The sequence below is a fragment of the Coffea eugenioides genome, chromosome 6, assembly GCF_003713205.1.
Source record: "Coffea eugenioides isolate CCC68of chromosome 6, Ceug_1.0, whole genome shotgun sequence".
NCBI classification, from domain to species: domain Eukaryota; kingdom Viridiplantae; phylum Streptophyta; class Magnoliopsida; order Gentianales; family Rubiaceae; genus Coffea; species Coffea eugenioides.
The window spans coordinates 4,425,670-4,440,398 of NC_040040.1; the positions used below are offsets into that span (position 1 = coordinate 4,425,670).

Sequence of the window (14,729 nt, forward strand, 5' to 3'; positions counted from 1 at the left end):
TTCTGTTGTGGTTGACATAAAATCCTGCACTATGCAATGTACAACCATTGAAACCTGATGTACCTTTAATGAATCACAGATACAACATGGCATACCAATAAAACTTTTTGCAATCAATCACCCTATGCAGAAGCATCATATTCGATTGTGCATTTATCCAAATCTCCTGATAAACCTTCAACAACTGCCACATCAGCCATTGGTGGATGCTCCAAAAACACGTAAAATCGCAGTCACAAAATAACTTGTTCCTTAAACTAATTCATCAACGTAGTTCTTCAGAAAATAACTTCTGCAGCCACATTGTGCTTCAAAGTAGTCAAGGCCAATCCGAGGGCTCATTCTTTTTGACCTTAAGGCTCAATCTCTTTGACCTCAAGGCAAAATTCTCTTTTTCCTTTAGGTGTGATGAAATCATGTCCTCCTCTGATAAGCCATCTTACTCCGATTTCTGGTCTTACCAGTAGTCATTACAGGAACAAGCTCCACCTCTAAAATGATGGAAACGAGTAGCATCCCTTACCACAAACTGACGGTCCACAATTTTGCTTACCATCTTAATGAACAAGTGACAGTCACCACACATCCTCAAGTTTTTTATCACAAGAATGTCAACCCCGATTTCAGTATTCAGTAATGCAAATGCAATTGCCAACCTTTCACTGTGCACTCCCACACCACTTGAAAGTTCCCTATCCGATTTCTCATCATTATATTTTTTTGTCCCATCAAGTTCCTTAATAAGATCTTGTAACTTGCTCAACATTGAATGTATTTCATCTGACTGAGAATGACTTCTATCCCCAGCCACAAAGAGGTGAATCTTCCCTTTGAACTCAATATAGCTACAGCCCGGATCTTTTTTAAGTTTCCGTTCTCTCATCATCAATCGGATTCTCAAGACACCAGAAAGATTCTCAGCCTCAGTGTACATGTTAGACAGTAGCACATAATAACCAATGTTCGTTGGTTCAAGTTTGACAACTTCATGGAAAGCTAATTCTGCTAAGTCGACATTCTTATGAATCTTGCAAGCGCCAAGAAGGGCACCCCATACAGCTCCATCGGGTTCCACAGGCATTGAGTCAATAAGTTTACGAGCATCCTCGAGTCGACCTGCCCGACCTAAAAGATCCACAACACAAGAGTAATGCTCTATACTAGGCTTGACACCATAATCCCTCTGCATTGCAGCAAAATAACCCAGGCCCTTGTTGGTCAATCCAGCATGACTACAGGCAGACAACACAGTCACAAACACTGGTCCATCCGGCTGAATGCCGGTCCTAATCATCTCATCAAAAAGCTCCACGGAAATATCTCCCTGCCCATGCATGCCATAACCACCAATAATAGCTGTCCAAGATACTAAACTTTTCTCATGCATTTCATCAAAAATGGCACGAGCTCTGACTAAATTACCACATCTAGCATGCATGTTAATCAGTGCATTCTTCAAAAAAAGATTAAATCCAAGTCCCAAGTTCCATATCTTTTGCTCAACTTCCTGACCAATTCTCCGAGCGCCGAGGTTAGCACAAGATGATAAAACCCCAACAAACGTGACAGCATTGGGGCTTATACCTGATGATTCCATCTCATAATAAAGATCCAAAGCATGGGTACCAAGCCCATTTTGTGCATATCCAGATATCATTGCATTCCAAGTGATCAAACCCTTCCCAGGAATGTCACCAAACAGCTTTCTAGCAAGTTGTATTGACTCACATTTGACGTACATTGAAAGTAAACAATTCTCAGCAGCCAAGTCATTGTCAAAACCGCTCTTCAAACTCAAACAATGTAGAGACATTCCAAAGCTCATATGCAGCGGATTGGTGCACCCTGAGGCCAATCCTACCATTGTGACTGCATTAACTGAGACACCCATTCGTCTCATCTCACAAAACAACGAGACCCCATTTAAAAGATTTGAATTCTGAACGTACCCAGCAATCAAAGCATTGTAACAGACAGTCAGCTTCTTACACAGTGGATTTTCGTCGAACACCTTATAAGCGTCTTCACTTAGAAGGCATTTTGCGTACATAGAAATCAATGCGGTTAGGACAAAGGGTTCACACAAGCACCCGGTCTTGGTGACGTGAGAGTGAAGTTGTGTGCCGGTGATGGGAATCGAGAGTGCGGCGCAGGACTTGAGTGTGAAGGGGAAGGTGAAAGCATTTGGGGCGGCCCCGGAACGGAGCATTTTGCGATAGACAGTGAGGCTTTGTTGGTAGTGGCCTTGTTTGGAAAGCTCTCTTAGTCGAGTGTTCCATGGAACTGGGATGGTTGTTGCCTGCGTGGTGGTGGTTTTGGGAGCTTCACACCGATGCAAGACTAGTCTGCTTTTATTTTGGAAAGGCCGCAGTAGCCTGATCATTAAATCATGTTATGAGCTCGATCCACCCAGACTCGCGGAGTAAGCACTAACGGCATTTCCACCGTTGGCTTCATTTTATTTTATTTTATTTTTTCTTTAAACCCGGATTTTCCCCTCGCCCCCATTGACTCTAATAATATATTGTATATGGCATTTATTTTTCAAAAATAATGTGTAAAATCTACTTGGTATTAATTAAAAAGGTACTACTACCTGTGATGAAAACCGAAGTAAAAGTTAGCAAAATCTACTTGATTTAATCAAATTTTCTTGACTCGAACATTAGCCATGGTTTTCATTACTAATTACTAGCATGAGGATTGTCTTGAACTTGGGGTTCCTAAGTTCTCTCTTTTCTTTCTTTCTTAGTAATCTGAAAGGTTTCTCTTTTTCCAAGTTTCATATACATCTATCTATCTTCACTTAATCAACAGGCATTAGCATTTGACCGCAAAAAAAAAAAAATCAACAGGTATTAGCAGAACCCATTAGGAGTACTTGCGAAAAAAGGACTAGTATATTTGGAGCCTTGTCATTTGTTATCTGAAGAGGTTTTATTGTATCACACTTCAGAAGGTGGGTTCCTCTAATATGGTACGAGTGAGATACATTTTTAAATTGACAAAAACAAAAAAAAAGAGATACAATTTTAAATTATAACTCTTATATAGGAAACGTCTGACTCGTAATTATGCGTTTGCTTGTACTACTGCTCATGTATTTGGAAATTCAAGGTATCCTAGCGTGTTTGGATTGTCAATTTTCTCCAAAAATAATTCATATTTTTCATAAATACATTTATAAATTATTTTTTATTTTACATATATCAAATCATTACGAAATATTTTTCTCTAAAGATTAAGAAAAAAGCAATCCAAACGTTCTCGACAGTTGTGAAATTCTTATTACACCTGATATAAATTAACATAATTTTGATGTAAATTTTGAATTTATAACTTGCAACTACGTTTGTGTAAAATTCACGGTTATATTGAAATAGTACAATTTTATATCTAGTGTTATTAAATTCACACAACTTGTTCGACTAACTCTTTTTTTTTTTGGCGCATTCAAACTAAACTTGGGAGGCCCCAAACCCTACATTTGGTTGGTATAATTGGAAAAAGGTTGAGATTCAAGTCCAAAATAAGCAATCTCTCTGCTACATTATGTATAGGAAAACTCATGATATGAGATTAGCAATTTTGTTAGAAGATATTCATCAATTAAGATTGTTGTTTCAAATGTGTTTCTTTGTCTAATTAGTAAGGAATTTGTAATAGAATATGCCTTTCAAGAGGAGGAATTTTTGCTTCTTCAATGTTTCCAAGTACGCTAATTGTATAGCTCTAGCGAGACTTTGCTTACAACAATACAAGTTTGGTAATTTATAAAAATCACTTATCATTTCAAAAAAAAAAAACATTAACTGTAATTTTTTGTGCCTTTTTTTTTTTCTTTTTGAGAAGAGAGGAGAGGAGAGGGGGGGCGGGGGTATTGGTGCTGGACGCTGCCTTGAACAGTCGTCTAAAGCTAGCAGTACAGGAAGGTCGAAAGCTTACAACGGTGCGCCCGCGGGCTATCCAAACATAGCCAGTCTGGATAAACGAACAGATTACACGTATCGTTACGTTATTCGCTTGTGATTCCTAAAGGATAAACGTATCAGAACAGAAGAAGAAAGAACTTTTTTTCCTTCTTTCTTTCTTCGCTTCTTTTGCTCTCCTCGTCTGAAGAGTACCATGGAAGCTACAGCATCTGTGTCGACCGTTGCTTCGCGCCATTTGTCGACCGCACTTCCACTCTCCAAGACTACCCACCTTTCGAATTCCAAATTTCTCAGAAGATCCACACAACCCTGCTCTTCCTCTTCGTTTATCGGCTCTACACATTCTCTTTCCTTCGCTTCAAGAAATCCATTCACTGTAATGACTGCTTACATTGATACTGCTATCACTCAACTAACCCTATCGTAATCTTAGTACATCTGTTTATTTAATGTAACTTTCATTGGGCATTTAACTGTAGAGAGAATTATGGGGAGTGATCCATTCCAGTTCCATGAATGCTGCTGTTACTGGAACAAGAAAAATGGCGGGCGGTGGACTTATTATTAGGGCTGAGATGTTTGGGCAGCTGACTAGTGGACTTGAAACAGCTTGGAATAAGCTCAAAGGGGAAGGTTCTTCTCTGTTTCTCTCCTTAACATGTAAATGTAATAGTATTTTCATGCCAATTTTTGATTGTTACTTTCCAAATTGAAATTTGTTTTCTGTGAACAAATAATTTGTGTTTGTAATTCCATGTTCTACCTCTGCTGTCAAAGTCCATGGTCATAATTTTTGGCGGCCAACTGAACATGATTGTGAATTGGATCTACAAAATACAGAAAATAGCCAACAGATTTACTATTCTTGTCATTGAGAACTTATTCATGTTATCTAGGATAATGCCTTGCCATCTAAAATGAAGAATGTCATAAAAAATGGCCATCTGTATTGAAGCTGCATAAAGTTTAAATTGGGCCTTTCATTTGCCTTTCCGAAACTTCTTCTACTTGCTCCTGCCAAGAAGCTGATATTTTTTCCACTTATTTTCTGTGTCAGAGGTCTTGACCAAGGAAAACATTGCTGAACCTATGAGAGACATTAGGAGAGCTCTTTTAGAAGCAGATGTAAGTGACTTCTTGTTCACCTATATTCCTCGTGGGGGTTGTTTGGTGAATCCAAATGATATTTTTTTTCACTTTGGCAGGTTAGCCTTCCTGTTGTGAGAAGGTTTGTTCAAGCCGTCAGTGATCAAGCTGTTGGCACTGGTGTAATCCGTGGAGTAAGGCCAGATCAACAATTGGTTAAGGTACAACTTTGGTGATGAAAGGACCCTACTATGCAAGTTAAAAAATGACTTTCACTTGTCAAGCATATCTTCACGTTGGATATTTTCGGTATGTAGTTTTTCAAAATAAGAGTGCAGTTCAAAAAATTCTTGTTGAAGATCATAACTTGCAGTGGTTGATTCTGTATTTTATTTATTTAAGTTTGAGGGTTTGCTTTATCACTGCTGAATTTCTCTTGGCAATCATCTGCTTCCACAGAATTCTTTCTGTGCTGTCCTTTTATCATTCTATTGTCCTTTCGACTTTCAAAATTCCTAACTGGGGTGTTTCCATTTTCAGTTTTCTTGCAAGTATTTGTTACTTGTATTGGGACTATAGCCACTTCTGCCCCTAAAATAATTTGGTTGTCATGCCAACTCAAGGATGTAGACCAAATTCAAATACGCGTGGATGATTGGAATAAAAATACTTGTCTGCTATGGTGCTTCTCTTTGGTTATTTTTTTCCCTTTTTGGCTGTACATCCATGTGTAAGTAATTACTTGTCAATGCAGATTGTGAATGATGAGCTAGTAAAACTTATGGGAGGAGAGGTTTCTGAGCTAGTGTTTGCAAAAACTGGGCCAACTGTAATTTTATTGGCTGGTCTACAAGGTGTTGGAAAGACAACTGTTAGTGCAAAGTTAGCTTTATATCTCAAAAAGCAGGTACTCTCTCTGTCTCTCTCTCTCTCGTCTCTGCATTAGGTAGATTTACATGGACTTGATGAAGCTATGGTTTCATAAAGTGCAGGGAAAGAGTTGCATGCTTATCGCTGGAGATGTGTACAGGCCTGCTGCAATAGACCAACTTGTCATTTTAGGTGAACAGGTATCAAATTTTTTACCTAGTCATGACAAATCTTACTTAGGTTTCCCTTCTTTTTAAATTTTTATCCCAAAAATAATATTAAGTTGCACTTCAAAAACCTTGCTACTTACTCTGTTTCCTAATTGTAAGTCTCCCAGTTGTTAAGTTCCTTATTACACAGTGCCTAGAAATTCTCCACTCCTTGATATGTTTACATAAAATACTTCCTATGGGTTGATATGTTTGTAGCACCATAAGAGCAAAACCAGGGCCAAACCATATCTGTTACTTGCTGTCAATGAGTAAAAAAGCAACATATTATGAGGAGCATTATTTGGATACAATTATTGATTTAACTTGACTATTAGCTCAGGTTTCAATTTGGAGTTTGCTAGTAATGTAACTGTTAATAGAGTTAGAAAATTTACAATTCAAAGAGTTATGCCCAGTCTTTCTTTATTAGTATAAACTAGAATTTGATCTTTAATTTCATACATAAGAGGGCCTAGAAAGATATGTCATTCATCAAGGTTCTTTCATGTTTCACAGTGATCCCTTGCATGTTGTTGGTAAATGGGTGAAATGCATTTCCCAATGTCATTTTTCCCCCGTCTGCAACACAATATTTTATGCTTCCGACTGATTTCACCTCATTTGCAAACTCTTTAAAATTTGGAATAGGTTGGCATGCCTGTTTATTCAGCAGGAACTGAGATCAAACCTGCTGAGATAGCACGAAAAGGTTTAGAAGAGGCCAGAAAGAAGAATGTCAATGTGGTTATTATGGATACAGCTGGAAGGTTTCAGGTAACAATCTACGCTACAAAGAATTTGAAGATTATTTTACTGTCTATGAATTAGGATGTCTTAAGATTTCTCTTTCATCAGATAGATAAAGTGATGATGGATGAATTGAAAGAAGTGAAACGGGTATTAAATCCTACAGAAGTCTTACTTGTTGTAGATGCAATGACTGGCCAAGAAGCTGCAGGTATTTGTACTTGTATCTGTTAAAATTCTTAACATCTGTAATAACTTTGAGGGTATTCATTGTCATTTTCTTACTAGGTAGATTAAAGTAACCTTTCACCTCTTTGATTTCAATGTGAAATGTACATTGCTTGTTATCGGAGCTAAGTTGCTTCTTGTGGTTGATTACAAGAATGCCTGTCCTAAGAATGGCTAATGATAAATGTAGACAATAAAAGATAAAGCTTTCGCATTGATAACGCTGATCCCTTTAGCATCACTAAGAGCAAAAGAATTGTTTTTCCCTTTCCAATACGCTTAGCAATCTGCTGTACCACATCAGGTTGCTGTTCTAGTCATTTACTTGATTGTCCTCTGGTCATCTCAACTATGTGGCTTTGTACAAGATGCCCTTTCTCATGGTTCATGTTCAGCAATGCAGAACCATGACCTGTATATCCGAGTTTGGTACATTTGCATAATATTCACGCATCTTGTCAGTTCAAGAAATGTAATATGCATTTTGTCTTGCTATGAGAAAAACATGTGCCTTTTTTTTCTTTTTCCTTTTTTTTATGAGTGCAAGAATCTTTTTAAAAAAGTATGGCTTCAACAGAGTGAATCTCTTAGTTATATCATCTCAAATATTTTTTTTCTTGAAAAAAAAACAATCTGATATTTTTTTCGTTTAGCAAAAAGATGTTTGGAACCATGGATTATTGAAACTTAGTAACTAATGCAATTATCTGCTAGTTAGTGTGCATTCATGTCTATTTGGAATTATAGATGTATAAGTATAATTTACAAATTTAATGTGGAAAATGAGATTCCTTTTGGATATTTTGAGAGTTATTTCTCACTGTAGTTTTTTGCAATAACTATAGCTTTGGTCACAACTTTCAATCTTGAAATTGGAATCACTGGTGCCATTTTAACTAAACTGGATGGAGATTCCAGAGGCGGAGCAGCTTTGAGTGTGAAAGAGGTACTGCCTTTTATAGGAGTGACCTTATGTTTATGATGTTTCCCCTGGCTTTCCCATTCCTCATTTTAAAGAAGTAAAGTTGGAATTTCCTCAAACTACTTTGCCCAGATATTAAGAGTGCATTTTCATGATTTCTTTTTCGAATAAATAGTGCAGCCATTCGTGGTTTTTCTTTATAGGATGAATTAAAAACATTGTAATAGAATGTCATTTTGCTTCAACATCTTCTACAGCATGAAAATTGTGATATGACATTCTGCTTTTGATTACCATCAACCCTTTGAGGCCTAATATTTTAGGTCATTATAGTTGGAATGGGATGAATTTGTAATATAGTAACAAATGGTTTTTGACGTATGAAGTCTTCAAAAGATTAGTCAGTGCACCTTTTCCCAACAAATTAAAAAAGGATAAATCACCTAAAACTTTAATTATTCTTGATAATGAAAAGAAATTGGTGGCATATAATACTTAAACAAATCACAGGTATCTGGAAAGCCAATCAAGCTTGTTGGAAGAGGGGAGAGGATCGAGGATCTTGAGCCTTTCTATCCTGACCGTATGGCAGGACGTATCTTAGGAATGGGGGATGTTCTATCATTTGTCGAGAAGGCTCAAGAAGTTGTGAGTGCAACTAATTTGCTTCTACTTAATTGCTCCTTTTATCCTGTGGAATCGCAAGATCATTTATGCCTTTTTTCCAACACTCAACAGATGCGCCAAGAAGATGCTGAAGAATTGCAGAAGAAGATCATGAGTGCTAAATTTGATTTCAATGACTTCCTGAAGCAAACCCGTGCAGTTGCACAGATGGGTTCCATGTCTCGTGTAATTGGAATGATACCTGGCATGGGGAAGGTATAAATTCTTCTTCTTCTTGTAGTTTGCTTGTTTAAAAATATAATCATGTTCTTTTTGTTTTCCGTAAGTGTAGAGAAATTTAGATAGCTCATGTTTCCAGAGTTGTGGATCAACAAGTTGAAATTTTGGATACTTAATTTAGTTTGGTTAAGTGCTTCTGATGAATGGATATTTCATTGATGGACAAACAGGTTACACCAGCACAAATTCGAGAGGCAGAGAAGAATTTGAAGATAATGGAGGCAATGATTGAAGCAATGACCCCAGGTCTAATCAAGTCTTGTTGGGAATCTCTACAATCTTGTGAAGCAATCTTATACTTGATTCTTTCGTCTTTCCTCTGATTCCTACCAATTAGCATGTCTTCACCTTTCTATCACATATTTTCAACTTCTTATTTACTTGTTCAAAGTAGGACATTAACAATTTATTCATATATAGTGACTCTGATACATTACATGGTAAAAATTGGCTTTTTCTTTGAGGGCTCATGTGTTCCTTGGTTACAATTGTATGTACTTAAGAGAAAGTTTTAGGTTTATTGCTATGTGAACTAGGAAGACAGATTCTTCTTTTGTCTAACCCGGCTTCAGAATGTCTTTTTGAATGTGTTCTGATTCAGTGCACACACTCTTTCTTTCTTGCATGATCAAAATGAGTTCTGTTTTTACTTTCTTTTTTAGTTATTAGTCATAATTTTAGAATAAACATAGGATGCTTTATACATATTCCCTTTTGTCAGCTAAGCTAACCTGATAACTTGCAGAGGAAAGGGAGAAACCAGAACTGTTGGCAGAATCACCTGCAAGGAGGAAACGGGTTGCACAAGATTCCGGAAAAACAGAGCAACAGGTATATGGAGTCCTGTGGTGGTTCATCGACAGCCCAAAACAAAACTTTTATTATCTTTTCTCTGCAGGTATGCAGCATCATTGCCTAATATAGTTTTGGGTAAAACTTTTAGGTGAGTCAACTTGTTGCTCAACTTTTCCAAATGCGTGTACGTATGAAGAATCTCATGGGCGTAATGGAAGGTGGATCTATTCCTGCATTGAGCAATCTTGAGGAGGCAATGAAAGCTGAACAGAAGGTGCATATGTATCTGTCTCATTTGCATGTGCCATCTCTTCATGTACAAACTTCTCAGAAGAGCTGGAATAGACAAAACAAGTTAATTCATGCATCATTCAAACTCTACTCCTGCTTTATCCTGAACTTGATTTTTTATTCATAGTCTAGCTTGATCCTACTCTAACTGGAACCGAGTATCTCCCATTTCGTTGTTTGTTGCGAGAACCCAATATTCTATTCAGATTCTCCAATGTGGTTCAAGAAAAAACTTTTGTATCATACTAGCATCTATCTGGTCACATCCTATCTGAATATTAAGTGTTTTTCCAATAAACATTTATGTTGATCGATGCTCTACAGTTGTCACCAAAGTTGCATCACTGTTTTATTCTCGGAATGCATCAAAGCTAACATGTAATGTAGCTGCTGATTCATTGACAACTCCATTCTTTTGTTAATGAACCTAACACGTTTGGAACTCTGTTTCTGTGCCTTTCTTACATCAGGCTCCTCCTGGTACTGCTAGGAGGAAGAGAAGATCAGAGTCAAGGAGACAGTTTGCTGACTCAGCATCATCAAGACCAGGCCCTCGAGGTTTTGGAGCCAAGAAGTGAGAGCCAATTTTTCAAACCAATTACAGTGGCAAGGTGCCTGCCATTGGGCAGTTGGACCAGTTAACATATTCCATCTGTGTTCTCCAGTTGACACCAGAAGGCAGAGGTTTAGAAAATTTTCCTTTGAAAGAGAAAGCTTACTGCCTCTTTTTATTTTTTTGGGAGGCAGGGGGGTCGTCGAACGGGGAAGGCTGGGGGGGCAGCAGAGATTAGTTTTTTCGGGTGAAAGTGCTTATGACATGACTTATCTCTGTGGCCTTTCGGAGACGCAGTAATTTTGTTTGATATACTTGCACGAACGGAAAGCCTAGATTTGTGTTTCATGACTTTGATGTACAAATATTCTTCATGTGTCTCCCAATAAATTTCACTTATCCCTATATGATACCGGCTATATATATAAATAGATTAAAGAGCTAACTAAGGAAACTGAGGTAGAGGAACAAAATTACTTTCTTGTGGATGCTTATTTGATAAAATAAAATTAAGGGAAAAATCGATAGTTAATGATTATCATGATACTTCAGTGTGTAGCTTTCTTTCAATCCAAACAGAATTTAAAGTAACCATTACTACTTAACTTCCTCACGCTTTTCTTGCTCCTGTCTTCTTGGGTCTAAGGAACAATATCTATGTAGCAAAGAAAAGTCCATGGATTTAAATATTGTCAGACGAATCATGGAAATATAAGAAAGCAAAAACATCAAGACAACCAACGTATATATATATATATATATATATATATATATATACATGGCTGACCATAGCATTTTTATGAAATCCCATTTTGCGTTAAAAAAAGTGGAGGGCCAAAAAAAAAAAAAAGGAAGAAAAAGAATCGGCACAGCAGAGCAGGAGTAGTGATCGAGGGTGATTTGGGAAATTGGAGGTCCAAGGTTGATAAGCAGCACCTGTTTTGTCGGGGCAGTTGAAAGCAAGAACGGTGAAGTGGCAGTTTTTTTATTTTTATTTTTTATTTTTTATTATTGGGTTTGGTGAAGCGGTAGTTGAGATCCTTTTTCACGATAGCATTTGTAGGACTACTGACAAGTGTTTGGCCAATTTATCTTTGCTTCCAATTCTGGAAATCCAAATGCTATCAGCCTAGCTCTCTTCCTTCCCCATTCTCCTTCCCATTAACGATCAAGAGTCAAGACAAGCTACAAGAGGAGGAAATATAGAGAAAGACTGGAAGCAAATAGTAGTATATTATTTGTTTCCCGAATCAACAAATATACTGTAATCCTGACAGAAAATGGCAAGCCCTGGAGACGCATTTCCGGCTGCTGACGCTGAAAAGGAGTTAAACCCAGGAGAAAACAAGAACTTCGAGGTCGATCCCGTCTCCTCAGAAGTTGCTACCTCTTTGCAGATTAAGGTAATGTTTCCGAAATCCAAGCCTGCAGTGCAGATGTCAGTTTCCTGACTTTAGAATGCAGATATGATGGTTTGAGCGAGTCCAAAGTAGTTTTTGTGGAATCATGTACACAAGCTGCTCTCAATATTAGTTGATTGCTTTGCATTTGATTGTTGCTGTTTAACTTACTTACAATGCTGCAATGTTGTCAGGAACAAATTGAAGCAGCAGAGAAAAAGGAAAATGAGAAGAAAGATGCATTGGATACAATTAAATCAGCTATCCTTGTTTCAGGAATTGTTGTAGCTCTGGCTGGAGCTGTGTTCGCCATAGTCAAAAAGTTAAAAGAGAAATGATACTAAATGTTCCATGAATATCTTGGACAAAATTTTTGTTCTTATTCTTCTTTGGCTATTGTTGTCAATTTTTGTTTTATTTTGAAAATACCCTTTTTTCTTCTTTGCTATTCTCTTTGTAAGATTAAGCAAATTTTGTTTTGTTTCTGGTGTTCTTTGGTGGAACCATTATTGTTTCCTTTCTAACAGTTCTTTGGGGTTGAGATGACAACGCCTGATTACCCAAGAGTTGCTTATAACATTTGACTCGAAGAAATAACAATCCATGTTTAATGTCTCATGTTCAGACTTTTCTCTTATCTGAAAAGATTTCCTATTTATTACTGTAATTAATAGTAGTAGTTTTACAACTCGCGAAACCTATGCAAGCAAAGTGTAGCATCCTATTTACTTTTAACATTAATTATATAGTAAATCTTACGGTGTATACACTATCACGATTGGATATACGATATATACGCAGAATTTGAATTTTAAATTCAAATTCAGATTATGTATTATGCATATCTATATCTATATCTATATAAATTTGAGAAGGGATTTTTAGCAACAAGCCTCCACGCATCTTTCCACTACCAATTCCATTTTTCTAGCATTTCACATTTAATTTAATTTATAAAATATATTCCTCTCAACTTCCACATCTACTCTTCACATTTGAAATTATTGGTTACCTTTTAAAATCATTTCATTTCAAATTGTTGGTTAATGTGCATGGTATCCTATTTGAACTTCAACCCATCACGTTTCCGATTGTCTTGCGGTATTTATGATTCTACAACAATTAAAACTTCTATAAGACCATAAGAAAAGATAACAAATATAACATCTTTTCATGCTTTCTTATTAATTTAAATAAGTAAGATTATTTACACTCCATTTTTGTTATTCACACTTCAATAATCATTTTGGTTATATAATTTTCATTAATTATACTATATGATAAAACAAATAGTGGAATTGTAAATAATAAAAAATGGAGTGCAAATAATATTTTCTTAAGTAAGAAGTGGCTTCCATGCCTTTCTAATTTAAAAAAGTAGTGACCCCACTTATATAGGAATTTGGTTTGAAGTTTATTAGTGGGAGGGTAAATAAAAAGAAAGCATTGCCAAACTTAGTAAAAGTAAAAAAGTAAATGACAATATTTTATCTTTTAACTTAGTAATCCTAAGTAAAAGGGTAAAATTAAATAAAAAATATTCATGAAATAATGTCATGGATTTAAAAAATCAAGAATGGTACCATTCGTGAAATCCAAATTATGAAATCACTAAATAAAAAACAAAGTACTACTAGCCTTTTAACGTGGAATTTTTTTTTGAAATATTCATTTTTGATAAAAAAAAATAATGATAATAACAACACCAATTTTACCAAAAATTTTTAAAAAAGTAACATTATAGTTTAAGATAAAGATATAGAACATTCAACCCTAAAATACTACTTAATTTGTATATATCTGGCCCAAATTTGACATTAGATTTGAATAAGAGTGCAAAACCCAAACACTAAGGATAACTTTTGATATCATTAATTATTTATGTATTCTTATTGCTGTCTTCATATGTAAATATGTATTTGCTATGTTAAATATATATATATTGATTGTAGTACTTGAGGATATTATAGATATTTTCATTCCATTATTAGATACTAATAATTGCAACCATTTGTAATCAATTTTCAATTTATACTTTTCATTATGATAGTAAAGTTAAATATATTAGGTATCAGGAATATTGAATAGAGTTAGGTATAGGGGGGGAGGGTGCAGGGGAGAGAAGGACAGAAGAAAATTGGTGGAAGTTGAAAAAGTGCAGGGAAAGGTTGAAAAAGAAATATGGATTACAAGATGGGCAGAGAAGGGAGAGAATAATAAGGGGGATTGCAGGAATATGATCGAGATGCCAAAAAAATAAAATATAGAGAGTGGTACCCATGATAGAAGATATGAAAGTTGTAGAAGACATATGATACTAGGTATGGATAAGGGGAAAGAGAGAAATGATGGTGATTTTTAATAATTGAGATTCTAAAAAACATATTAAGAAGATTTTTTTTTAAATATACGTTAAAGTTTATGAAAAATGCTAATCTAAATCATTCAACAATTAAATAGGGCCCCACAAATAGGAGAAAGATTTTTTTTCTAAAATGGAAGAAGATTAAAATTGTTATAATTATTTTTTTATATTATAATATTGATATATGAGTATAACATATATGTTTTATCGGATATTTGATAAATTGATTTTTTAAGAAAACTCCTTCTCACCTTACCACCCAAACCTAACCCTCTCCTCTTAAATGCGGTTAACAATTCTTTTATCATGTAAAATCATTATAGATTTTTTTTTTCCAAAAATTAAGGCATCACTTCTTTAAAATTTTTATATATATATAATTATTATTCTGTACCATAATATATAAATATAACAATATTATT

The 14,729-nt window shown here is 35.6% G+C and overlaps 3 protein-coding genes across 3 annotated transcripts; 2 read left to right on the forward strand and 1 right to left on the reverse strand.

Annotated features, from left to right (window-relative positions):
- Positions 1-3: 3 nt before the first annotated feature.
- Positions 4-2,383, reverse strand: LOC113773057 (putative pentatricopeptide repeat-containing protein At3g11460, mitochondrial). Its single transcript, XM_027317579.1, has one exon. It carries the CDS (start codon positions 2,381-2,383, stop codon positions 458-460), a length of 1,926 nt encoding a protein of 641 aa, XP_027173380.1. The 3' UTR covers positions 4-457.
- A 1,680-nt stretch (positions 2,384-4,063) lies between these two features.
- LOC113775456 (signal recognition particle 54 kDa protein, chloroplastic-like) lies at positions 4,064-10,893 on the forward strand. The gene is made up of 15 exons (XM_027320345.1): positions 4,064-4,308; positions 4,412-4,565; positions 4,990-5,057; positions 5,138-5,239; positions 5,773-5,925; positions 6,011-6,088; positions 6,749-6,874; positions 6,956-7,058; positions 7,921-8,021; positions 8,508-8,645; positions 8,736-8,879; positions 9,074-9,149; positions 9,649-9,734; positions 9,847-9,972; positions 10,460-10,893. The coding sequence occupies exons 1-15, from the start codon at positions 4,126-4,128 to the stop codon at positions 10,565-10,567; spliced, it is 1,746 nt and encodes a 581-aa protein (XP_027176146.1). The 5' UTR covers positions 4,064-4,125; the 3' UTR covers positions 10,568-10,893.
- Positions 10,894-11,600: 707 nt separating this feature from the next.
- LOC113775991 lies at positions 11,601-12,390 on the forward strand. The gene is made up of 2 exons (XM_027321059.1): positions 11,601-11,945; positions 12,137-12,390. The coding sequence occupies exons 1-2, from the start codon at positions 11,823-11,825 to the stop codon at positions 12,278-12,280; spliced, it is 267 nt and encodes an 88-aa protein (XP_027176860.1). The 5' UTR covers positions 11,601-11,822; the 3' UTR covers positions 12,281-12,390.
- The last annotated feature ends 2,339 nt before the right edge of the window (positions 12,391-14,729 follow it).

Bases quoted from the DNA above. Each gene is read 5' to 3' on its own strand.
- LOC113773057 (XM_027317579.1), bottom strand. From the start codon at position 2,383: ATGATCAGGCTACTGCGGCCTTTCCAAAATAAAAGCAGACTAGTCTTG.
- LOC113775456 (XM_027320345.1), top strand. From the start codon at position 4,126: ATGGAAGCTACAGCATCTGTGTCGACCGTTGCTTCGCGCCATTTGTCG. The intron at 8,022-8,507 runs GTACTGCCTTTT...AACAAATCACAG, and splicing joins CAGCTTTGAGTGTGAAAGAG to GTATCTGGAAAGCCAATCAA. The intron at 9,150-9,648 runs GTCTAATCAAGT...GATAACTTGCAG, and splicing joins GATTGAAGCAATGACCCCAG to AGGAAAGGGAGAAACCAGAA.
- LOC113775991 (XM_027321059.1), top strand. From the start codon at position 11,823: ATGGCAAGCCCTGGAGACGCATTTCCGGCTGCTGACGCTGAAAAGGAG. The intron at 11,946-12,136 runs GTAATGTTTCCG...CAATGTTGTCAG, and splicing joins CTACCTCTTTGCAGATTAAG to GAACAAATTGAAGCAGCAGA.